The sequence below is a fragment of the Vombatus ursinus genome, unplaced genomic scaffold (genome assembly GCF_900497805.2).
Source record: "Vombatus ursinus unplaced genomic scaffold, bare-nosed wombat genome assembly UNPS02014799.1, whole genome shotgun sequence".
NCBI lineage: Eukaryota > Metazoa > Chordata > Mammalia > Diprotodontia > Vombatidae > Vombatus > Vombatus ursinus.
This window is the reverse complement of record NW_020954577.1, coordinates 49265497-49292441: the sequence shown is the minus strand read 5'-3', so window position 1 is coordinate 49292441 and position 26945 is coordinate 49265497. Positions and strand designations below refer to the sequence as shown.

Genomic DNA, 26945 nt, shown 5'->3' with positions numbered 1-26945 from the left:
CATATCTGAATTTTGCGTGTTTTTTATAGCTTAGAAATTGTGAGTCTTCTGGTATAGCAACATCTATTAAATTCTTGTTTTTGAGTCTTTAAGTATCAATGTTCTATGTGGGCAATTGTAGGTAGTCTCAAGGACATTTTGAGGTCTCTAAGAAGATTGGCTGTCTATCAGTTTACAAAGATACTGAGTATCTGATACATAATTCTAGGTACCACATCATATCTTGCTAGGAATTCAGTGGGTACTAAATTTTTGCAGCCTACAATGATGTGCTGCAAAGTTATAACAACATGTCTTTTCATCATCTACATTTATCATTAAATCTGGGCTCTTTCAGGAAAACCCTTCTGTAATTTCTCCTGGTGATGACCTGGTCTTGGATTGACATCACAAGCCTCTCCATTTCCATGAACAAATCTGCATGACTCAGCTGTTTTTTCTAGGCCTCTCCGTCACCGTACAGTTGACTGAGTTAATGTGAATGGTGCCCATGGAAGGCATTTTGGTCCCCTTCTTCAATTTTAGCAATTTTACTTATTATTATACTTCCACGTGGAGGCCAATGACTTTCAGTTGTAGCCAACAAATGCAATGGCATGTCATCGGCCTTTATTAATTACGATGATTGCTGGATGTCCTCAGTAGAATGCAAGCTCCAAGAGGGCAAGAGCTGTCTTATTTGTGTCTTCATATCCTCAGCCCCTTCTACAAAAGCACTTAATAGCTATTTGACAAACTGAATTCAACATCAGTCTAATTGAACAAGACAGCAGAGTGACCAACTGCGTAGAACTGTTTCACGTAACACTAAGAGACTGCATGCTGACTGCATCACAGAGCAGCACAGCTTAAAGATACCAATAAGCCAGAACGGGTCAACAGGAAGGCAACCAAAGGGTCAAGTGTCTAGGTCTGTTACACGAGGACTGTCTGAAAGAAGTGTGGATGTTCTGCCCAGAGAAGAGGCAGCCTGGGAGACGTAACCACGGGGTTCCTGGATCTCAGAGGCTTTCAGATTTGTCCTGTTTGGTCCCAGAGGAAAGAGTAGGTAACAGGCAGAAGCTGAAAAGAGGCCAACTGAGGCTGAAATGGGGAAAGCCTTCCGACCAGTGAGAGCAGTCCAGAAGGGAAGGGCCCACTTCCGGGGTTGGTGGGCTTCTCATCAACCAGGACTTTCAAGAAGTTGACTGAACCCTTGTCAGGCATGGACTGGACCAAATGACCACTGGGCCCCTTCCGGTCTCAAATTCTATGCTTGACATCACTAGTTCTGCACCAAATTATACATAACACAACATGATAAAACCCGGCATAGAGTTCTGATTTTCTTCACAATTCCTGTCTTATTTTCCCTACAACAGATCAGAGGGTAAAAGAATCTTTGCATCCACATCACAGAATTCACAAGGATTTGGGGAGGAGGGGGAGATTTCACAGGCATTTTTAAGGGGACTTTGGGGAAGACATGGAGTCTGGCTGATCAACATTTGAGAACCTGAATTAGGCAGAAGCATTTTGATATCTGCCTCCTACCTGATGGGAATCCCAACATAAAAGAATCAACACTAAGTTCAGTTGTTTTTTCTCCCACATTAAAAACAGAAAGCCAGTTTTCTTCACCTAATACGTGACGTTGTAAAAAGCATCTCCAGGGGCAGGTAGGTGGCACAGTGGATAGTGCACTGGCCCTGGAGTCAGGAGGACCTGAGTTCAAATCCAACCTCAGACACCTACTAGCTAGCTATGTGACCCTGGGTGAGTCACTTAACCCCCACTGCCTCCAAAATAAAATAATAAAAATAAATAAAATAAAAACAAAAAGCATCCCTTTAAGCACACAACATTCCTAACTTTCACTGAATGTTTTCATCCTGTAATCTCTCAATAGGTGATTGTGTCACACATCAAAATACTCCAGTCTCTGGCTTGAACAGCAGCCAGACTCCAGAGGTGCCAAGCACTGACTCGGTTGTTGAACCCACAAAACCATTTCTTCTAATCTCAGCCCCAAGTTCTGCTCTGGATTGCAATTGTCACTAGAGCATTGGTGGGGGCTTTCCCCCTTTTGTCAGTCCTTTTAAAAGATTTTTAAGAATTTACTATAATCTGTAGGGATTCAGGTAATGAGACTTGAAAAACTAACATCCTAATTCATGCATTTCCCTTTAAAAGTAGGCCCTAGGGAGTCCACTAGACCTCAGTCTCCCTTTCTACCTCAGACTAGGGGGAGGGGGTTGGTTTAGATAATCATAACTATATAAATACGAGCAGGATCCACCTGGAATGTCACCTGGGAACATATTTTATATCTCCACAAAGAAGAAAAAGCACCCTCAACTCCCGCGTAAGACTAACAAAAAATACATCTCAAATACAGGGCGAGTTTATTTCACTCAGTAGAAGATACATTTCAACGATGCCGTAAATAGTTAAGACAACTCTCTTTCCCTCTTTGGTGAGTCGTACCTCATCAGAAATCTCGTCAGTTCTCCAAACTAAATACTAGCTTATACTTAAGACTCCCCTGCAGTAAAAACGCACACGGTGGCTAGAGAATCAATGCTCTCCTCAAAAGGGTCTCCATCTCCCCAGAGCGTGTATTCCCAAATTCTAGTACCAACCTAGGCCTGAAGGCCCCTTGAAAGGGGGGAGCACAATCAGACCTACACTTCAGGAATATCACTTTGGCAGCAGCGTTGGAACTAGATCAGAGTGTGAAAAGAGACTTGGGCAAGTGCAAGAGTCCAGGTGAGAGGGGACGAGAGTCGAATTAGGATGACAGATGGCTACGTGAGCAGAGAAACAGGCACATATACAAAAGAAGCCGTGAAGGTGGAAATGACAAGGCATGCTAACCACGCAGGGAGCGAGAATAAGTGGAGGATGACACAGAGATTGCAAACCAGGGTGACAGGCGGGTGATAGCGCTTTCTAATTCAATCACATAACAGAGAATCCAGATACCTGCAGGTTCCAGGCCCAGGCCCTCTTACCCATGCCATGCCAGTGAAGCCAGCTCACCTGGCAGGGCCTTCTACCAACACTGCAATGCAGAGAACAAAGAATCAACCACAATTCAAAGATGAGGTGGAATTATTATGTAACAGTCAAACCTATGGACACCATGACCAAAGGAAATCACAGCCAAGAAAGTTATTAGAGTTAAACATTTACCACCAGAGCTCCAGGACTCAGGAGCTCCACTGACCTTGATTTTCTAATGACAAGACTTCTTTACTTAAAGCACCAAATAAACAGGAATGGTAACAGTCTTTTATTATTAAAAAATACAGTTTCACTGCTTCTAGTTTTGGAGACTCATGAAAAGTTCTGGAGATCACTAAACCAAAAACACAGATGCAAACAGCCCAAACCAATTGAAAGAAAGATCATTTTGCTATAATAGTTTTGCTCTACCAATATTAAATATTTAGCATTTGACAAACACGACAAAGTATGAAGTCAATCTCGTAAAGCAGCACAGGCCCTTCAAAGATCTCATCTAGTTTGTAAACATTTAGGCAATAAACTAATAAAAAATACATTAATTTACTTTCATTTGAGACTAGTCAGACTGCTTCCTCCATCCAGATTTATATAAAAAGGAATAAATATGATCTATCATCAGAGGTTAAGTGAAAGATCAAATTCTATCAATTTTTATGTCAAAACCTCATTTGGAGGGGCAGCTAGGTGGCGCAGTAGATAAAGCACCGGCCCTGAAGTCAGGAGGACCTGAGTTCAAATCCAGCCTCAGACCAAACACTTGACACTTACTAGCTGTGTGACCCTGTACAAGTCACTTAACCCCAATTGCCAAAAAAAACCCAAACCTCATTTGGTTCGCCTACAAACTTGTAGAAGACACGCCTTCTTCTTCATGGCATCATCAGCAGAAAGGGAGGACGAAGGAAGGGTCTATATTCCTGACCATCAGGGCATGATTAAAGAAAGGTTTTCTAAGTTCCTGAACAACCACCATCCCACTGTTTTCTGCTGGTCAAGCCACGCCGACACAAGGATGTTCAGTTCCACAGGGCAGATTTCAGGAAAGACAATGAAAAGCTGGTAAGGCAAGCTCTTCCAAAGGAAAGCAGCCAACACGGAGGAAGACCTAGAGAGACTGCCACGTGCTTATGATTCAAAGAAATGTTAGCCTGAAGACTTAAAGGAAACATGATAGGTCTCTTCAAATGTTTAAAAAGCTGTCATGTAAAAGAGGGAAGATACTGGGGAACAGAACTAGCAATGAGAAGAAGCTGCAGGGGCAGATACAAGCGTGAAGTCAGGGAGGGAAACCTTTGCAATAACCAGTGCTATCCAAAGTGGGCCAGACAGCCTGAAGAAGCAGGGAGCCTGCCATCAGCAGGGGTCCTCCCGCACAGGCCAAACGATCACTGGGTAAGCTTTAGAGCAGGGACTTGCTCGGACACCGAACAGATTAGATGGTCTCGGGTCCCTCCAAGTCTGGGTCAGTAACAATGGGCAGCAATGCTTCTCTCCTCCTCTGCTCAGGGACACAACGATTAACCTCTCCTCCCCACGTGGAGCTCAGAAGCGTCCCCTTTGATAAGAATTCCAATATTATTGTGCCTGCCCTTCTTAAAGGCACCAAGCCTAAATTATTATCATCAACATGGTTACAAACCATATTTGCTCATTCACGGTGGGTCACGGTACTAGCTTATATTCTTTCCCCTGAGAAAGATGATTATTTTTACTAAAACATAGGAGGACCAGAACCACTTGAAAAGGTGAAAGAATAGACAACGTAGGACTCAACAGGAAGTAAGCCTCTTGAGGATAGGGATGATTATGTTTTGTCTGTTTCTTGCACACAGAAGGAGTCTAATAAATGCTTACTGACTGATAAACAGACTAAATACTACCTAATTTTCCCTAAGAATTTTTCACCTTAGTTTAATAAGACTCTTTTTCCCCATAAGAACACATCTCCAATTTTTAAAAAATGACAACAGACAATAGGATTCCCTTGATGGAAATTGTTTTCCAAATGCAGCCAGCTCTGCTAGAACCTCTGTTACATACAAGGCAGGATAACTACAATCTCAGAACTCATTCTAGTCATTAGCTCCAATACAATCCAGTCTCTCTAGTTCAGGGTCTCCATCAAATCCCCTCTGGTCAAGAAAGAGAAAAAAGAGAGTGACTAAAGTACCTGTCTTCCTCTCTCTAGCACAGCAAAGAAACGAGGGATATTCATGTCCTACGAACCTCCAACATCTCCCTCATGAATGCTCAGCAGGGGTGGGGAACCTGCAGCCCCTGCAGGTTCAATTTGCAGAACAATTTGTTCTGTAAAACCTGGACTCAGTCAAAAGGCTGAACTTGAGGACCTAGAGGGCCACACGTGGCCTCAAGGCTGCAGGTTCCCCATCCCTGGCTTAGGGAATCGTATTATTTCTTTGGCTAAATTCTTCATCTATTAAAGGACACTTCCCACGTTTAAAGATTCCATCATTGGCACTCCAAACAACGACAAATTAAAAAAAGCTACTGTGGACGTGCAGCATTAGAGGACTAATCCTAGAGAATGACATGTTTCTTTGAAAGTGACTAGTAGCTAAGTCATCCAAGTTAAACAACAGTTTGCTGCACGTAACTATTCCTGCTGACCTCCCTGAAGAGCCATACAGGACCAAATGCTCGGGCTACACTAATCAACGCGAGAACCAAAACTTCTTTTCACAGATTCTCTGGGGGAGCAACGTCCACCTGTCAGGCCACGGATATTGCCAGAGAGCGCCGCCACAGCCGCCACAGCGGCAGCAGCGACCAACGGCAGGGCAGAGGGGCCATACCCTAGCCAGGGGTGGGAACCGGCTCTATCCCAACATGAGGATACAGAATGGCATCTGTACTCCTGTATTATTGCTGCCAGCGTGCCACCCACTACCCAATCCAAAATAAACCTATCAACAACTTCTCTCCACACGCTTACCGAGTCTTTTTCTTCAATTCAGAATTCAAAGAACTAGGCCATTTATTTTTCAATATTTACAATCAACTCATTCAGAAGCTGACTGTCCAGTGTTATTCTTCTTCCTTCTTGCTGCCAACCTCTGACCCGCTTTAGTGTTTTTAGCACCTCCACGAGCGGATTTGGAAGAAAGAGCAAAGGGATAATGTGAAATAAAAACCAGCTCTAGGAGCTTGGTCACTGGCTTGGAACTGGCAAATTATGTGGTGGAGAAGCAAGCCAAAAAAGTGGATCAGCTACAGAGCCAGCCTGACACAGTACACAGAGCACTGGCTTTGGAAGTCAGGGAGAAATGGGTCTGAATCCCACCCCAGAGGCTCACTGGCTGTCGGACCGTGGCCAAGTCCTACACCTTTCTACACAGCCGCAGTCTTCAGATGTCAAATGGTGCTAATCGCAGCACTGACTTCACAAGGATGTTGCAAGGCTCAAATGAGATGATGCACGGAAAGTCTTCTTGCAAATCCCAGTACTATCTCAATCAGACCAAGAGTCGGAGACCTGGGGTTCAGGTTCTTCTGGTGACACATACAGAGTAAGGATGAGCCAGTCACAGGCTCCTGGGCTCCTGGGCTGCTCCCGAGGCCACAAGGTGCAGGAGATGACTTATTACACTGACAGAGGCAACTCCTCACCAATGAAATGTAGGTTCCAAACAAAACATATGTCTATAATATTTACCATAATACATATATACAACACTTTGAGATTACAAGTATCCTTTCATTTACAGAACAGAGTCCAGCAATACTAGCTACATAAATCTGGGTAATGCAAACCCTATTTTCCCACTGACTTTCATTCTAAAATTAAAAATGAACTCCCATGGAGATAAAAAGATTCTTAAGCCCTTAAGCCCTAAGGCACGTTAAACCCTGGAAGACCGGAGGAGTCCTAAACCTACAGTGCCCCCAGCACATGCGCTAAACACAGCAAGTAATTCCTATTTGTTGAACTGAATTGAGCTGCATCCCCACCTGGCAGATCCCTTTCTGACGACGTCATGTGACTTTCCAGACTCTCAGCTTCTCCCTCGTGCCTTCAGCCCCCATTCTACAACTGCCTTGAACCCTAAGGATCTCGCCCATTTCTGACGACACTCCCCACTCTACCCTCTCAGCTCCTTCTCTGATATGGATTTCTTTGTACATTTGGTCAGACCCAGTCTCTCTCCTGACTTCATCTTAAAAATGCCATTTCCACTAACTTATGAGTGGTATGCTGGTACTGAGGGGTGGGGCACAGAAATGACAGCAGAAATCATAGAAAACTGGAAACCAGTGTGATGCCAGCGCACACGCCTGCTTCTCTGGCTGCAAGGGGCCCCAGGCCAGGCCCGCTGCGAGGTTCGTCTAGCCATCACTTTTCACACTGCTGCCCATCAACTCCTGGCAGTCTCCTCCACAGCGGCTGTCAGGCAACGAAACATCTGCTGCCTATGGTGATTTGCTGACCACTTTACATCGGCTCGCCGCCTCTAAGCAATGGCATCGATGAGAGAAAATGTCTCTCCTTTTATCTGTTTCAACAGCTTGTGGACTCACCTCAGCTGGCGGCTGTTCTGAGGGAACAATGTCGCCTTCTCCTCTTCCACCTCTCATGGGATTTGGAGCAGTGGGTGACCTGACCCCCCCACAGAATAGCGCTGACACAACCCCGATACTGAGAACTAGTTATTTCCTGTCTGTAAATATTTAGTCCATTTCAGAGGGGACTGGAGGGGGGATATTTCCACAGCCCTCAACACAACTGTCTACCCTCTCCTACTGGACCCTCTCTGTTCCCCTGGTCTTCCTGACTCTGTTTTCTCTTGCAGACACATGGAACACTGCATTTGGGATCACAGGACCTGGGTGCAAATTCTGCCTGTCATTTACTTTCCTATGTGATCCTGGAGAAGTCACTTAACCTAACAGACCTCCTTTTATTGACTTAGAAAATGAGAAGTTTGAACAGATGGACTCAACAGTCCTTCCCATCCTAAACCCTACGAACCTGCTCTGACCTTCCTGACCACTCCCTCTCTTGGCCCCCAAGGTCTTGAGTCGGGCTCTGTTATCTACACTCTCCACACCCTCCTCACTGGTGTGCCCATTTGTTCCTGTGGCTTCAGTTATCAGTTCTACATAAACGATGCCCAAATCTGTATATTCAATTTTATTGTCTGCACTGAATTTTTCTCACATTTCCAAATGTCTGCTGAGCACCTTCATCTGGATTATGGCTCCTCAAATGAGAAATAATCTAAGCCAAATTCACTCTTGTCACCCCTTAACTGCCTCCTTCTCCCACCATAGTAAGAACTGACAGTTATAAGTTGCTTTAAATAGATTCTCCTCTGATCTTTTTTAAGAAGCCTGTGGAAGAGCACTCCAGGTGGCATTATCCCCACTTTACAGATGAGGAAACTGAGACTCTAAGGGCTTAAAGGACTCATTAAGGGACTAGCACACAGCGCAAAGGTCTCTGGTCTCCCAGTGTGGACTCTTCTCAGTCCAGCAGACAGCTTTCTGTGGTTGCCTCTGTCATCCTGCCCTTCCTCCCCTTCCCCCCCCCACATGTAATCAACTGACAATTCTGATCAATTCTAGCTCCATAAAATTCTTGTGAATTCATTCCCTTCTTTGCCTTCATGTTACCACAAACCTAGTTCAAGCCCCCTTTACAAGGCCTCTCCTCTGTCAAAATATACTGTATGTACTTATTATATAAGTGTGAGCTGAAGGGTTAGGAAGACCCGAGTTCAAATTCTATGACACTTACTAGCTATGTCACTCTGAGCCAGTGACTTATCCTGTCTTCCTCAGTTTCCTCATCTGTAAAATGGGGATACGACCACACAGGGTGGTCATGAAGCTCAAATGTGGTATATATAAAAGCACTAGGCAAACCTTCAAGTGCTACAGGAATTCTGGCTATTAGTTACTGCTACTGTTGTGGTTGTTGGTGTATTCTACCACTTGACAGCAGGAGCTGTTTTCGGATTGCTTTTGCACCCCCAGAGCCCACTGTATATACTTTTGTTGTTCAGCTGTTTTCAGTCATGTCTGACTCTTTATGAGCCCCTCTGGGGTTTTCTTGGCAAAGATACTGGAGGGGTTTGCCATTTCCTTCCCTGGCTCATTTGACAGATGAGGAAACTGAGGCAAACAGGGTGAAGTGACTTGCTCAGGGTCACACAGCTAGGAAGTGTCTGAAGCCAGATCTGAACTCAGATCTTCCTGACTCCAGGGCTGGCCACATTCCCCCTGCCAGATCCCCAATTAAAGCCTAAGAGAAAGAAATCTAATATAACAACAAAGGCCACTTGGCCAAATCTGGGGAAGAAGACGACCAAATCACTTGGAGCAGCACAGACCCTCCCCCCCAATTTCTACTTCATTACAGAAATTTCCTCTCTTATACTAGTCTGAGATATGGAGCCAGAGGACCTATTATATAATGAAGGGTAAAACAGTTTTACTATATCAGATTTGAAATTCTATTAGACATACGTCCCATCAAGATGCCACTGCCCATTCAAACACACATTCATTTTAAAACATAAACATTTGGAAACCCTATAGTTACCCAACACACACACACACACACACACACACACACACACACACACACACACACAGTGTCTTTACCTGTTCCCCATCTTTGAAATCTTTGCATGCTTCTGGGAATATGTCATAAAGAATGAGAGGGTATCCATGTTTGATGAGGTTCTTGGCCATTGGATTTCCCATGTTGCCCAGTCCAATGAATCCAACAGGAGTCTTGGAAGCCATTGACCTAGAACACACTGATTTCAATACAATATTTTCAATCAGGATGAAAAAATGATTTTTTTAAAAACTTCAAATGACTTTCAAATTTCAATTTTTTGTTAAAGTGTTTAAATTTAGAAATACCAATAGAGGAATAAGCAATGTAATTTCTAATTCATTATCATTAACCAGTGTCTCATCTAGGAGAAAATTAACTATTCCATCTTGTTTTCCACTTCCATTCCTTCTCTCTCCCATTTTTAGAAACAAATTTAGCAATGCTTCTAAAAAGCTCCATTTGTTACGAAGTCGGCGTCCTCCTGCCCAAACGAAGGCCTGAACAATGAATTTCTTCCCCAACTAACAGAAGCAAGCCTCATCTCTAACACGGCAGGACAGCATTCTGATTTCTGTTCAGTACAAAGTAGACTAACACTTGGATTTCTGGTAATAAAAGTTAACTAGTTTCTAAAAATGCTCATTCTCATTCATTTGGACTAAAATTATAAGACAGTAATATCAGAATCTTATCACTAGTTCCTCGATGCCCTACTTTTAGTGCCATTTACCACAGATATATCTCACTATCTCAGCTTTTCAAACTATGTGAAAATCTTTTTTTTTATTAACTAAGAATATCTTAAGTCACTAGGAAAGCTTAATAGTTAAAGAGACTCCACAGAAAGAAAATCTTTGCAATACAAATCCTTGTCTCTTTTCCCACCATATTCCCTAGGCCATGATTGAATCAGTGTCAGGAGCTCAAGGGCAGAAATCACCTTTCCTTCATCAGAGCAAATCATCTGAACTTCCAAGAGAGGCCTGGGCACTGCCCAAAGTCACACTGGATCCGCGAATTTCTGACTCTGGGCAGCTAAGTGGCACCATGGTGCTAGGCCTGGAGTCAGGAAGACCTCAGTTCAAATCTGGCCTCAGACACTTCCTAGCTGTGTAACCCTGGGCAAGTCACTTCACCCTGTTTGCCTCAGTTTCCTCATCTGTAAAATAAGCTGGAGAAGGAAATGGCAAACCCTGCCAGTATCTCTACCATGAAAACCCCCAAATGGGGTTACAAAGAGTCAGACGGGACTGAAACAACCAAACAACATCTCTGACTCCAAGACTAGACCTTTGTCCACGAGGCCGCCAAAGCTAACTTTCAGGAGTCCCTAGACCCTTTTACAATGTTTATTTTCCAAGAAGTACCACAGTTTAGTGGATACAGAGCCACCCAGGACTCAAGAAGAACTAGGTTCAAGCCCATTATGTGCGTAAAGGCTGTGGGATCTTGGACAAGTCACTTAAATCGTTAGTGTTGAGGCCCAAAGGAGCGGAATACTTACTGATCTGCTTTTGATAAGGGAGTTTCTTTTTGGGGAGTTCCTCAAACCAATGAAATCACAGGACCAAAACAAAAAATCTAATATGTGTTTTTTTTCTATTTATACATAAATTACCTAACCAAATAAAAATGTCTGCCTTACCTTTAAACCTATTTAGGCCTATGGTTACCCGAAAGTCAAGAGATTCTGATTTCAGCTCTGGCCCTGCTCCTCACTAGGTTCGTGACCTCAGGCAAGCCACTTCTCCACTCTGAGTCTCAGCCTCTTCATTCAGAAAAGGTAGAGGATTAACTACAGGTTCTCTCAGAAAATATGGCTCAGCCCCTAAAAGAAATCCTGGAGAACTTGCAAGGTTTGGGGCCAGGGAAGTACTCATAACGTGCTCCTGTCAAGTCTGCATGCCAATGAGTCCTCCACATCAGTAAAAAAAAAAGTCTGAGGACCGATTTTAAAAATCAAAACAAAAACCTTCCCCTGTAAAGCTGGTCTACGGAATGGACATTACTAAAGGAGAAAGCTTTGCAGGATTTAATGCACAAAAGATGTGTCAAGAACTCCCTTTGCACAAAGCTCGACTTTCTTTTTAGTAGGCTGGTGAAGGAGTGTTCCATCGTCTGCACGTATACAACACATTCATTCAGAAGTACAAGAACACGACGGTCATGCTAAGCCACCCCAAGCTGCCTTATTTGGGGTACCCTGTCCCCTCAGATCCCTTTCCAGGTCTGGAAACTGGACCCAATCAACTCCGGGAAGACGGGGTCCCACTCACCATGTGGCAGGTGCCCCCCTTGGCCACCCCCGGGGACTGGGATGCCAGCTCGGTGAGGGCAGCGGCTGCTGTGTTGCAGGATCTTCATCCCCAGTGCTCAGCACACAGGAAGCACTTAATAAGTGCTGTTTCAAGTTCTTTGAATGAGTGTTAAAAGTTTTTTACATATAATTGGGAAATATTTAACGAAATAAATAAAAATATGTTGGAAAAATGCTTTTCCATTCACTCATTCATTCAACTCCACCTTCAACATTAAATGACGTTTCCTAAAGACATGCCTTCTGGAGTCAGGAAGACCTCAGTTCAAATCTGGCCTCAGACACTTCCTAGCTGTGTAACCCTGGGCAAGTCACTTCACCCTGTTTGCCTCAGTTTCCTCATCTGTAAAATAAGCTGGAGAAGGAAATGGCAAACCCTGCCAGTATCTCTACCATGAGGGCATCTGCTCTGAAGCATTCCACCAAGAGACCTCCTTAGGGCAGTAAGCTTTCGTCATTCCAGAGTTCCTGCCTGAAGCCCGACTCCCCAGGAGGCAGTGAGGTGTGTCCATCTGGGCCAGTGGGCCTTCAGAGCCAATGTAAAGTCATCAAGTGTCCTACAGGGCCTTTGGCTTCAATATTTCAGTCCAATAATAACCACAGGCATCTTCAGAAGATAAAAAGGGACACAAGATGCTAAGGGACACGTTATGCTTTCTACGCTGCTTAATTCCACATTATTTTCTTTTTATAAGTCACTTAATGAGAAGCACAGTCTGTTAATCCAAACTTCCTTGACACTAATGCTACTGACTTAATTATAACAATCAGATACATGGCATTGGGCCAGATTGATTATGGCAAATTAAGCACAGGAAAGAGAAAGTTTAGAATCTAGAATGACTAAGCTGAGCGGACCCTAATTTAGAGGGTTTTTTTTTTTTTTAATATTCTTAAGGGCATGATAGGGCTATACGCTTCTTCCCAATTTATTCATTCAAAAACAATTATTGAGCAAGTAATAAGTACAAAGCTAGGCAGAATGGGGGATAAAAGATCAATCAAACAGTCCCTGCCCTCAAGAGGTTCACAACCTAGTGATAATAACAGTCATCATTCACAATCACACAGGGCACTAAGTAATAATTCATAATTCAATTCATACAGGGCACTAAGTTTTACAAAGCGCTTGTCTCCCAACCACCCTGTGAGGGGAGCAGAAGCAAAGACAAACATGCCAATAACTAGCTAAAGGTGCCTGCACATACACAAGCGTGCTGAATAAGTGAATGCGGAGAGATACCATGGAAAGGCAAAGGAGGAAGAGAGGATCTGAGGGAGGGTCACCCCAAGGAGGTGGCACCAGAGCTGGGCCAGCCTCTGTGCCAGGCACTGGCAGGTGCTGAGGATCCCAAGCCAAAGCTGAAACAGCCTCTGCTGGCCCCCCTCACAGGAGGGAGCAGGAAGGATTCCAGGCAGAAAGCACACGATGGACAAGGCTGAAGACGTGGCCACCCAGGAAAGCCCAGGGGCAGAAGAAGCAGCAGGCCAGCTTCAGGGATCACAGCACACCTACAGGGGGGCAGCAGAGGCTGCCACAAAAACAAGGAAGGCCCAGAATGCAAAGCAAGGAGTCAGGGCTTTACGCTACAAGTAATCAGGAGCCCCGACAAGGATGTTCCCCGACCTTCTCCACTCTGTTGCCCACTGGCCTCCTCAGCTCCCCAGCTTTGCCTGGCCATCTCATCTCTCTCCTGAGCCAGAATTCTGCATCACCAAATGCCTGTGGGACACCTCCAACTCAGCATGTTCAAAACAGAATGCATTCGCTTTACGCCAAACCTCCTGACCGCTCCACCATCTTTCCAAGCCTCCAACCTCACTGTCATCCAGGCTCTTCCCTTTCCCTCACCCCACATATCTGTATCTTGCTGTTTCCACATCCCCAACACCCCTCCCTTCTCATGGCTCCCACCCCCAGCACAGGCCTCATCACCTCCGATCTAGAGACTACAATTGTCTCCCAACTGGTCTCCCCCAATGCCAAGCCCTTCTGAACACGGCCACCAAGGTCTGACCAGGCCATCCCCTACAATAACTCCCCATAGCTCCACAGGCTCTCCATTCGCTTGGCATCTCACAATCTGGCCCCAACCTCCCTCTCCAACTTCAACCCAGATCACTCCCATTCCCAGTCCTGCATGTGGCTAAACTCACCTCCTCTCTGTCCTCACACACACAGCGCTCCCACCAACAGGCTCTGCCCAGAATCTACAGCCTTCTCATCTCCAACTCCTAGAATTCCCTGTACCTGAAACCAAACGCCCCCAACCTCCAACATCCTCTCCCTCTCTAACCACCTTGTATTTATTCTCCAGAGATTTATTCTGTATACACTTATTTATAAATCTTTTCTCTTCTTTTCTTTTTTGTTTGTTTTTGTATCCCCAGCACCTAACACAGTGCCTGGCACATAGTAGGCATTTAACAAATGCTTGTTGACTGATGGATTAGTAGAGGGTCATCACAAACTGTGATGATGTAATTAAAAGTAATATCTCTTTAAAACAAATTTTGACCACAAATTAACAAATGGAAGACTGAAGTGAATATTTTCTCGAGTGAGGAATTAAGTATTAAAAGTTCTCAAAAAGCAAGTGTATATCCTTTGTAAAATCTCGTAGCAATTCTGGGTTCCAATCTTAGGTAAGTCACCATTTAATGCTAATGATTTTTCCTACGTCTATGCTGGCGGACCAATAGCAAGTCATTTTCTGAGAAAAAACGTCCATCTTTGGAATTCCCTCTGCCATGGCTAACAAGAAACCACTTAACTCAATTTTTGGGCAAGGCATAAAACTCACCTTTAAGAAAAACTTCCATAATGCTTAACAAGACACATTATTTTATGCTGGTCATTTTTTCAAATGACCACTGCTATTTTAAATATCTTCATACTATTCTGTGCTTATCATAACCTAAAACTTGAAGTGGACAGATTTTTAACAATCAAATTTTATTACATTACTGACGATATACACATAATATTCTATGATAGTAAATTTCCTTTACAGAACACTGGACAACACTACACAATTAAGTAATATTAAACATTGAAATAATGGCTCTTCAACATGTCATCCGTTTTCTTAAAATCCCCAAGCCTCTAAACAAATTATGGGTACATGTGTTTACTTTTAGCAATTATATCTAATTTAAATCTATTTTTTCTACTAAACTCAAAGTAGGACAGTAAAATGTCACATCACATAGAAATGATAATGTAAAAAAAAAATCAATTGTTACTGATTTCAAAAAAAATCATTTCCATAAATCCCCCCAAAGCAAAGTTGTACTTAAAATGATAACAGTACATCATCATAATAGTACTTACTGTTGAGCCAAAGAGCCCAAAATATAAGAATGTATGTAAAAAGATAGGTATGTTATAAACAGAAGACTCTTATCCTCCATTCATTCTTTGTACTTGTATCTCCAGGGCCTCTGGTTTAAGACAACATTAACTGGCAGACTTTTATTTTCTAAGAGGGCCACCAAGTTAACTAATTACATGAAATAAGGGGAAGAAGCAAAGTCCATTGTCAACTTTCACTGACTGGTCCAGAGAAGTGTTTGTGTGTTGGGTTTTAAATGGACAACAGTTGGAGGCCACAGTTTTTGGAAATAGAGGAGGAGGAGAGAGGGGGAGGAGGAGGAGGGAGGGGAGGGGGAGGGGCAGATGGGTCCACCCCACGGGTGCAGTCCCCCAGGTCACCGGCCACGCCATCCTACCCTACATGGTCTGCACTATCCGCTGCTCTCCTGGACACTCGGTCTACAGCCTGGCACACAGCAGGCGCTTAATGCATGCTGATCCATACCCGCCCCGGGCTCTCCAGGTCCCGGCTGTCACGTCCCTAGACTTGGAATGCGCTGTGCCTGGGCCTCAGCTTCCTCCCCAGCAGAGTCCCGAGTCCCCTCCCGCATGAAGTAGGGTTCTTCCCCTCCCTGGGCCTCAGTTTCCCCTTCTGTAGACCAGACCGCATCACTGACTCGGGAGCGGGCTCCCAGCTCTCGGTCTGGAGTGCCGACATTCAAGGCCCCCGTGCCTCACGGGCGCGGCAGCGACAGGAACACAGTCCTGAGTTCGAATCCCGGCTCAGCGTCCCCACCCGGGGCAGGAAGGGGCGCGTGACAGCGGCCCCCGCAGAGGCGCCGACCCTCCCCCCAGAGTCAGCTGGGCCCGGCCCGGGCAGCCCCCGCCCAGCGGCCTGGCCCCGGCGCCGCCGCGAGGCCCTCCGGCCCTTACCCGCCGCGAGGCCGGCCTGGCCCGCACCTCGACGCCGGCCCCGGCCCAGCAGGCTGCCGGCCGCCCCCCGGAGCACCAACGCGGCTGCCATGCTGCGAGCGAGCGAGCGGCCGAACGAGCGCCTCCTGCCGTCACCGCCGCCGACCGGCAGCCGCGCCGTCCAATCGCTCCGCCGCGCCCCGCACGCCTCCACCCGCGAACCAATGAGAGAGCGCGCTCTAGGGCCGGGGGCGGGGCCAGAGGCGCTCCGCCCCCTGCTCGTCGACCGTCGCCCGCAGGCGCCCCGCCCCGCCCTTCCCGTGCCCCTGACTCGGCAGCCTCTCTTCGGTTTGTTTACGGAGGGCGGCAGGAGGGGCGTGCGAGGGGGTGTGGCTGTCAATCAGGGCCGAGCCCGCCCCCTGCAGGCCGAGGGGCGGAGCCTAGCGCTGCGGAGAAGGGGGGGGAGGGGGGGTTATGCCTGCCTCTGGTTGCCTGAGCTGGACACGGGCACCTGACCCCGCGGGACCCGCTCCTCCAGGACCTGCCAGGGCCTTGATTAAGCCCCAAAAGGCCCGAGACCTCGCACTTTTTATATCAAGAAGCTGAAACCCTGTCAGTCAATAAACATTGATTAAGCACCGCTGTATGCCAGGTGCAGGGTGACATGCTAGGGAAACCAGGAACGGGGAAGACCCTGCCCTCGAGGAGCCTAATGAGGGAGAAAGTGTGCAAGCTTTACACAGGGTAGATCCGAAATAGTCAGCAGAGGGAAAGCACTAGAATTAAGGGGGATCCCACCTGAGAAAGGGGGGATTTTGGCTGCCAGGAAGGGGGGGGCGCTTCTAGGCATGGGACATAGCCAGGGGAAATGCCCGGAGTCTGGAAATGGAGGGTGGCACGGGAGGACAGCCAGCAGACCAGACCAGCGACGCTGTTGTATGGAAGGCCGGGGAGAAGGAGTCAAGATGTAACAAGCCTGGGCGGAATGGGGGGTGGGGGGCAGGGGAGAAGTGATTGACAAACCCCTCTCCCCATCCCAAGGAGTCTGAGCTCCAGACTGTCAGGGGAAAGCTCATTCTCCGCCTCCCACTGCCCTGCCTTTGTTTTCCTCAAGCCAGTATGCCACCCCAATGATCCACTGCCACCGACCCCTTCCATGGTGCCCTCTGGGGGCAATACATTTGCTTGCATCTGAAATCTTCTCCTCTCCCACTCCTTCCACCTTATGGCTCTCCCTGAGACCTGGCTCCACCTGGTGACATAGAACCCCCATCCTCACCCCTCCAGCACTGGCTTCACTTTCTCTCATTCTCCTGAAGGTTGGAGAGGTGGAATTCCTGGTTCGAAACGGCTACTTCCAGGCTCTTCCCCTTGGTGCTTTTCAGCCTAGCTGTGTGCTCAAGCAAGGGCTTTGGGCCCCCTCCTACCCAGAGTCAGCATGAAGCCACATGCCTCTGCTGTTGCTGGCACAGGGGTCGAGGTGGTGGTTGTCAGCTGGCTGAGCTGCCCCTCTGCTCTGTTGCGTCTCTTTGGTTTTGCTCTCGGTGAGAGAGAACTGTGCTAGGTTACAGGCCTTATCTCCCTGGCCAGGCTCATGAGCATACGGCCTTGATAATTGCTTCTTTCTCTGTGTCATCCATCCTTTCCTAATTTTATGTGAAGGAGCATGAGACTGGGCTGGGACCTTGTGAACTTTGAGAGATCAGGGAAGGGAGCCAATCAAAGTCTGGGTAGAGAGTCCTGACCAGAGTGTGCTGTCCACCAGCAGAGCCCCAAGGAGTCATTGGGACCCAGCCTTGTGGTCAATACTCTAGGTCCTACAAAAGTGAGAGATTTGTCCATCAGCTATGCCGCATGCGGAAGTGAATTTGGTGAACCAAATGTTTTATAGAAACTGCTTTAAGTTTGATCCCTAGGGACTGATTGGTATGGGAGGATTGTACTCCTAGGTGTTTGGGGGTGTATGTGTGGAATTTGGGACTCCTTTGTTTTCTCAGTAAATATTCCTTTGTAAAAGCTAATTGATGTTAATTGGTTAGAGAAAATAGGAGTGCTAATCACTAGCTGTTTATATTGAGACGAACATACCAGAAAGGGAGCTGAGACTAATATTAGGAAGAATCACCCCAACTCCTCAGAGATACTCCTAAAACCCAGGGTTTCTCTGCAGCCTTACCCTGAGGCACTTGACTCACCAGTGTGAATATGAGTGCGGATAAGGATCTCCAGAGTCCTTATATAGGCTAAGTTCACCATGAAGGGCAGGGGACCTTCCTGCATGTCTCTTGACACCCCAAGGGTACCGTTCTTTGACATCCTTTGCTCCAAATCTCCTTTACAGTTTCTCATGTGTAATAAGTTGCAGCCTGTTCACCCCTACCATGTACTTCTATGTCATCCTCTAACTCAAATAAAGACAGATCCTTGCTGGCAGCAGATTGACTAAGAAAACCACAAATTAACATTATCTCTGTCATAGTGTATTTTTATTTATTTTGTTAAACATTTCCCAATTCCTTTTGAATTGGGTCCAGTGTTTTTGTAGACTGGCCGACTCTGCTCTAGGTGATATCATGTTATCCATCCAATCTTCAGAGCCATTCAACAGGCATGATGTTATTTAAATAACAATTATTGTGAGAATGTTGGTATTTAAAATAGAATGTTGGTAATTAGAAGATAGGCCTTGATTACTGAGAGGTATTTGGGGCCATTTAAGAATTTTACAACTTCCTAAAGACATTCTGGTCTCTCTCTTCTTCCTTTTCGAGTCTGGGTCCAACCCATCGTCCCAGTTTCATAGATGTGGAGGTGGAAGGCACCTCAGAAACCCCAGAGTCCAACCCTATCATTTTACAGATGAGGAAAATGAAGCCTCTCAGAGAGGTTCAGTGATTTCCCCAAGGTCACACAGCTAAGAAGCATCAGAGGTGGGATTTGAACCCAGCTCTTATGGCTCCAGAACCACTGCTCTTTCCATTGTGATGTTGCTCAGTCATGTCTGATTCTTCATGACCCCATTTGGGCTTTTCTTGGCAAACATACTGGAGTGGTTTGCCATTTCCTTCTCCAACTCGTTTTACAGATGAGGAAACTGAGGCAAACAGTTAAATGATTTGCCCAGGGTCACACAGCTAAGCTACTTAGTGGCTGAGGCTAGATTTGAACTCAAGAAGATGGGTTTTCCTGACTCCAGGCCTGGCGCTCTATGCACTACGGCGCCCCCTAACTGCTCTCTTTCCATTGTACCAAGCCCCAAACGTACGAAAGAGTGCTGTAGTTCATCTCGCTGCTCCTTGTATTCTAGACAGTTGTCACCTTAGTTGCTCCTATGAGTTACCTGTTAATTTGATGGGTTAATAAGCCTTTTTAAATGCTAAGCATTTTCTGTAAGAGTTATTTCCTAATTCGTAAGTCATTTGATGGCATTAAAAATAAGCATTTTCGGGGCAACTAGGTGGCACGGTGGATAGAGCATCGGCCCTGAAGCCAGAAGGACCTGAGTTCAAATCCCACCTCAGACCAAATACTTGACACTAGTTGTGTGACCCTGGGCAAGTCACTTAACCCTAATTGCCTAAAAAAAAAAAAATAAGCATTTTTAAATGTTCTTAGGTCTCTTGCAGGTCTCTTTCCAATCCTTTGTCTCAGACCCCTCCCAGCAAATTGCAAAGAGACAGCCAAGAGGCATGGTCAGATTTAACTATGGCAGTGATTTGTGGAGCCGGGCTTAGATGCAACCGTTCCTCCACTTATCACTACACCCTTCTGGGGCCTAGACTCCAAACCCAACCTCTTTCAAGGGGACCACTCCAGATCAATTTGTGGAGGATTTCCTGCTCAGCCATAGCTGCATCGTGGCTTTGTTCAGGTTTTAGCAGAAACAGATTTGCTGCAACCCATAAATGTAACCTTCCATAATTAACTGCTGAAATGCAATCCTGAGTCCCACACTGTCAGCCTATAATCACATCTCTGAGCTATTTACAGCATGCGGCACTGTCTCCATTGATCTCCCCAGCCATGGCGGTCCCTCCCCAGCTTTATATCGCGTCGGATTGCTTTAGTCATTTTTACTGTATGCTACCAGGTTTTTGTTTGTTTCTCTCCATTGTTTTTAATACTTTCTTTTTTAAAACAAATATTTCTCCATCCTGCCCTATAGGAAAATAGAAGGGGAAGGGAATAAGAGAAGGGGGGGAGTGATAGAAGGGACTGCAGATTGGAGGAATGCACACCATGTAGGGGTGAGGGGAAGGGAGAGATGGGGAGAAAAATTGGAACTCAAAATCTTGTAGAAGTGAATGTTGGAAACTAAAAATAAATAAATTAATAAAAATAAAACAAATATTTCTTTGCCTCTGGGAACAGTCATTAGGTATAATATACTGCCTGGGGCCCGCCATGGGCCTGGAGAAGAATGGTGAAGGATTGGAAGCAGCTCCTGGCTCATGGGGCCACTTGCATGGGACGAATGACTCAACCTCTCTGCTTTTCCAGTTCTCCATGCCTGAATTAGATCTGCTCATGTGAGATTCATGAGCTAAGGCTTAGAGATTTGCACGGGAGTCTATACTGGCACGCTAGCTGTTTCAGGATTCCCTGTATATGAAGGATGTATTGGGTCAAAGGTGCTACATGCAGCTCGGTCTATAATTCAATTCAACAAGCATTTTTAAGCAGTTATGCTTAACAAGCGTAACATGGAAGGGAGCAGGGAGGGACTGGGGAGTCCTGAGAGAATGTACAGGGAGTTCTGCCTCCTGTTAATCATGTGGATGCTTGAGGAACCTGTTTCTAGACACGTATGATGACGTGACTTGGGGCGGCCTCTCCCCTTTCAGAACTCTGTGATGGCTGCTCGTCCCATTACCGCGTGGTAAAGAAAAGCCTTTAAATTGGATGTTGGGACAAAGCCGAGCAGGCAGACAAAGGGTCTTTCTGGCCAGGTCGGTCTCTGGCTTTTCTGGGAGTTCAAGAACAGCTTGCTTTAAGCTCGCAATGGGGGGAGAGAGAGCAGCAATGTCCCACTCTCCCCACTCAGGTCAACAGGACGCCATGGTTTTGCTAGCGCTACTGTTGTGTTTCATTCTTTCCTGTTATCCAGTGAACGAGAGTTGGAGATGGAAGCAGTGATCTAAGCTACGACCTTCTGAGCTTCCAGAGGTCAAAAGAACTCTGAGAGGTCCTGGAACTAGAGTCAAGACCAGAGTTTGACAGCAGCAGTCAAACAGAGGGGTGAGTAGTCTGCAAAATCCAGCCCAGCAGTGAATGGGCAGGATGAGACATTGGCAGCTGAGACATTGTGTGCTATAGCAAAGGAGAAATCTCAGTGTCCACACCACACCTGTGAGTTAGACATGGAAATGCTGGTGACAAATATTTGTGTTTAAGTTTGAGCTCAAATGCAATCATCCTAGACAATTCCAAAAGACTCATGATGGAAAATGTTATCCACATTCAGAGAAAGAACTATGGGGTCTGAATGCGGAGCGCAGCGTACTATTTTCACTTTTTTGTTGTTTTTTTCTTTCTCGTGGTCTTTCCCTTTTGTTCTGATTCTTCTTTCACAACATGACTAATGTGGAAATACGTTTAACGTGATTGATTGTACATGTAGAAGCTATTATCAGATTGTTTGCTGTCTTGGGGAGTTGAGAGGAGGGAGAGAAAAATCCGGAACTCTAAATTTTACAAAAATGAATGTTGAAAACTATCCTTACATGTAATTGGAAAGAAAAACTACTATTAAGGGGAGACCTTTTTGTTCTCAGTCTCCCCAGAGACTGAGAACCGGGAGAACTCAGTCTTTTATTGCTATGGCTTGTTGTCCAAAGTCATGTGGTCTACAGGCCATCCGCCTCTTTAGCTCACTTTACAGCACAGGTGCATTGCGTCTCCCACTCACTCTTCCTTCCCTTGTTCCCAATTAGTCTCTGTTTCAGCAAAGATTCTTATTCTGATAGGGAGGCAGGAGCATTCCAATATTTCAGTTGACAATCCCACCACGTCATTTAGATTCAGTCTAATTCAATGCAAGAACCATTTATCAGGTGCCTGTGATGGTGCTGAGGACGGGGCTGGGTGCTGGGGACATAAGGACAAAAATCTTCCAGGAGCTTCTATCTGCCACATGGGGGATACTGGGCAAACCCCCAACATAATACTCCAAGTCTGTAATCTAGATTTACTCTTCTCTCTCCTTATACCTTCACTGTCTGATTTGGGATTTCTTTGACACCCCTCGGATCAATCATCCAACCCCAGGGATTTAACTTGGAAGTCTGGTCCCTGGGACAAATTCAGTTGCCAAGGGAGAGGGGAAGGTCTGATTTTCTTATGCATGGTGGAGATGGGCTAAAACAGAGTTTATGGGAACAGAGGAGGCTAAGGCCATGGTGCTTGTAGGAGAGATGAGGTGAAAACAAGACTGAAAACCAGGTACTTCACTCATGGGGGAAAGAAAGGTGACCTGGAAATTCACAGATAGATGCAAAACTTTTCAAGGCTGAGTGATGGGGGAAGAGGAAGGGTCTGAAAGAGACTGTGGTGGGTAAGAGGATGCTCCCTCCTCCTCCTGGCTGTGTGGATCATGGGATGTGGGGGGAGCATGGGAGATGGAACAGCCAGTCCTAGAAAGGTGCCAGTCGATGTAGTGACTGCACAAGATTCTTCTTCAAATACTTTTCACCTGAACTATGGCACACCAGAGCCACTCTGCCTTCCACACTCAAGACATCAAGTAAGTCATGAGGAATTTGTGTCTTGTCAGCTTTTGCTCCATTTTATCTATTATTTGCAATTTTCACTGTACATTTCTCCTGAATTGCTTTATAATAAACACTCTTGACAAAAGACTTAAGAAATTGCTGGCCTGTTTTCAGGGAGCAGAGGGAGGGAGGAAAACCTTTGCCCTTTCCCCACTCTCATCCCCGTATATCAGCCCCGCCCCCACACACCATGGCCAGGAGAAGGCAAGGCAGCAAAAATGCAGTAGAGGGTCCTTGCTGGAAAGATCCAGAACAAGCAGGGGCAAATGGGAAATAGCATTTCCAGCCGGGGGATGCCAAGGTCTCATGGCATCACAGGTGTGTGGGAGGTGCCTGCCCAGGTGGGGGCGGGACATGGTATTATAAACCCACATTAAAATCTATTTTGCTACCTCCGTTCCTCATCCTTAAAACTGAAATTTTATGCCCTTTTTAAAAGTCCAGAATTGAGAGAGGGATGATAGAAGGGAGGGCAGATTGGGAGAAGGGGTATTCAGAATGCATGCCTTCTTGGGGTGGGGGGAGGGGAGAGATGGGGAGGAAATTTGGAACTCAAAATCTTGTGGAAGTGAATGTTGAAAACTAAAAATTAATTAATTAAAAAGTCCAAAATAATGCTCCAGATAAATGATGGCTTATGTGTATCACTGGATATATATCATATGGATTATAAATAGATAAACAGATAGATTTATCATTAGAATGGAAATTAAAGGTCATCTGGTCCAACCACCTTTTTTTTTTCCAGATGAGGAAACTGAAGGCGAGAGAGAGGAAGAGAAATGGACAAGGTGACGCAGGATACGCCACATGGCCTGTCATTCACCATACTAGACATTTGCCACTAATTCTGGGTGGCCAGAGTTTATAAAACTGGAATAGGGCACATGGAGAAATGACAATTGCTTTTCTTAGCGTTTCAAACTCAGAAACAAAGTATTGAGTTTATGCTTTTAGGGTATGGTCAACGTTTGTTGAATTCCTACTATGGGGTGTGACAAATGAGATGACGTAGGTAGTATGCTTAGCAAACTCTGAAATGCTACCTATTATTATGATTAATTATTATTACCCCACATATCTCAAGGCCCAGCTCCAAAGCCATTGCCTCTGTACAGAATTCCTTGGTCCCCTCCTTCCTCCCTTCCCTCCACCATTCAGAAATAACCTCCTCCTTCTCTGGACTCTCCCAACACTTGCATCTCACTGCATTTTCCCATTATACTCTCTCTCGTAGCTATTTCTAAGTACCTTTTTTTCTTTCCCACTGAACCATAGAGTCAACGGTGTAAGCTGAGCTGAAATGAAGTCGGCAGCTTCTGGACCTGCAGTGACTGCACTTGCCTCCAGAGAAGAGATAAATTATAGAGCAACCCCCTCATTTCTGTGGAAAGGGGGAAGACTACAGGTTCCAGATTGCTTACACTGTCACTATGTTGGTTAGTTTTGCTGAGGCACTCATCTCTTGCATGTGGAGTCCCCAGAATAGTTACCCCAAGTTCAAGGTACTCTGTGGGTTGCATCTCCCTCAAATCCTAATTTATGACCCCCGCCCCCATCAAAGTGCTTGCTAATTTTTATCTAGTCAGCCAGAAGACACAATTAATTCAAAGCAAAGGCATTTAATGAAATAGCATAATAAGAAAGGTAACATGGAAACATCTTCCCTCCCTTCCAAATACCTGGACATACTTTCTCATATATGTGTGCTTCATGAGTGGAAAGAGAGGACATAGGTCAGGACCCACACTGAAGGAGGGAACATGGAGGCATGTGGAGGGCTTTCAGACCTCTGACTTCACAGGACCAGCCGCTGATATCTGCTGGAACTCTCACTGAGCTGCCTTCTCTCCATCTTCTCCCTGCTCGATGGATTGTTCCTTGCCTTTCGCTCTGTCCCAAGCTTCTCTGATCTCTGTTGGGAGCACAGCTCTGCTGATCTCACAGTATCTGCTGGACCAAATTCCAAATGTCTAGAGCAATGCCTACTCTGTGCAGGCATTAATATTACTTAATAAGTATGTGTCCAATGGATGTCCATTGTACATTTAAGGAAACGGAGCATTAGACAAAATAAGTGACTTGCCCGAGGGCACAAAGCTAGTGATTAAGGAGATATCAAACCTCACATCTTTCTAACTGTAAACCCAGAACTCTTTCTATGCCATACTACCTTAAAAATATATTATCTGGGGGCAGCTAGGTGGCGCAGTGGATAAAGCTCTGGCCTTGGAGTCAAATCCAGCCTCAGACACTTGACACTTATTAGCTGTGTGACCCTGGGCAAGTCACTTAACCCCAATTGCCTCACACACACAGACACAAAAAATACATTATCTGCCAATCATTCACACATTAGCATGAATTACTTATGCTTACTTTCTTCCTAGTAGAATTCTATGGATACTGATATTGAAGCAAAGAAAAATTTTATTTAGGTTGGGGAGCACATGAAGAAGGAATTTGAAAGCCTCCTACCAGTGTGGGAAAGGCAGATCCGTATGGAGCTTTGGGTAGCCAAAGGGCAGAATGTTTGAAGGCAGTCAGCCATGAGAATATATTCAGGGGAAGATGACTAAGCGGAATATAGAAAGGGAAGCGCCAGGTTCTAAGAAAAAGTTTGTTTCACAATTTTGCTTGGGGCACTGCTAGGAAGACACTATCCTACCAAGGATAACACCTTAGCTAAAGCTTTAAGGACATTGCTGAGGGCTGCTATTTAAAAAAAAAAATGTTGAGCCAGGGGTCGGTACTGGTGTCATTGCCAATTTCATCATTATTACCATGTCCTCAATGGGCAGGCATGGCCAGAGAGCCCACTTCCATTCCAAGGCAAGCTGCAGTGCCACACCACTGATTATGGTTTAACTGTTTCAATGGGTGACTGTGTTGCTAAAATAAAAATGAATACTGATAACCATTTCAAAATTCATAACATACAATAGACAGTCCACAATTTGCTAATGAGTCGTGCTCTAGAAGTACACCTGTATGTAGCTCAGTGCTCTTTTCCCCAGAGCACATACCGTGTCCTGGTTGCTCAGGTTCCCAGGCCAGAATCCAAAATTTCATTTAATAGATAATGTTCCTGAAGTTGAAAGTTGTATGGAATCCAGCTGAACCTAACCATGTGTGGGAAGTTTCAATGGGAAAGTCCAATCTCAGAAAGACAGAACATATTTCTCCTCTCACCAGAATCTGCAAAAGGACCTCTGGTTTTCTATCCATTCATCTCCTTCCTCTGCCTTTACCTGTTTATTGTTGTTTTACATTTAACTTTTATTCTATTTTCTCAATTACATGTAAAAAAAATTTAACATTCTTTTTTTTTAATTTTGAGTTCCAAATTCTCTTCCTCCCTCCCCATCTCCCTCCTTGAGAAGGCAAGCAATATGATATAGATTATAGATATGAAGTCATGGAAAGCATATTTCCATGTTAGCCATGTTGCAAAAGAAAATGTGACCAAAAAAGTAAGAATAATAAAGAAAATTTAAAAGTTATGTTTCAGGAGCAGCTAGGTGGCGCAGTGGATAGAGCATCAGCCCTGAAGTCGGGAGGACCTGAGTTCAAACCCAGCCTCAGACCGAACACTTGACACTTACTAGCTATGTGACCCTAGGCAAGTCACTTAACCACAATAGCCTTAAAAAAAAAAAGTTATGTTTCAATCTGTATTCAGATGCATCAGTTCTTTCTCTGGAGGTGGATAGCGTTTTTCATTATAAGTCATTCAGAATTGGCTTGGATCAGTGTATTGCTTAGAATAGCTAAGTTATTCACAGTTGATGATTGTACAATATTGTTGTTACTGTGGACAATGTTCTCTTGGTTCTGCTCAATTCACTTTGCATCAGTTCATGCAAGTCTTTCCAGGTTTTTCTGAAGCATCCTGCTCATCATGTCTTATAGCACAATGGTATTCTGTCACAAGCAGGTACTACTACTTGTTCAGCCATTCTCCAATTGATGGTCATGCCCTCAGTTTCCAATTGTTTGCACCACAAAAAGAGCTGCTATAAATATTTTTGTACA

At 45.3% G+C, this 26945-nt stretch overlaps 1 protein-coding gene across 1 annotated transcript in view; it reads right to left on the bottom strand.

Annotated features, from left to right (window-relative positions):
- The window catches only part of LOC114050669 (3-hydroxyisobutyrate dehydrogenase, mitochondrial-like), a 141525-nt gene extending 125273 nt beyond the window's left edge, over positions 1-16252 (bottom strand). Inside the window, exons 1-2 of the mRNA XM_027872530.1 lie at positions 16162-16252; positions 9634-9791 (exon numbers count right to left, since the gene is read on the bottom strand). Coding sequence (XP_027728331.1) covers positions 9634-9791; positions 16162-16252 — 249 coding nt within the window. The remainder of the gene's footprint in view (positions 1-9633; positions 9792-16161) is intronic.
- Between the last annotated feature and the right edge of the window lie 10693 nt (positions 16253-26945).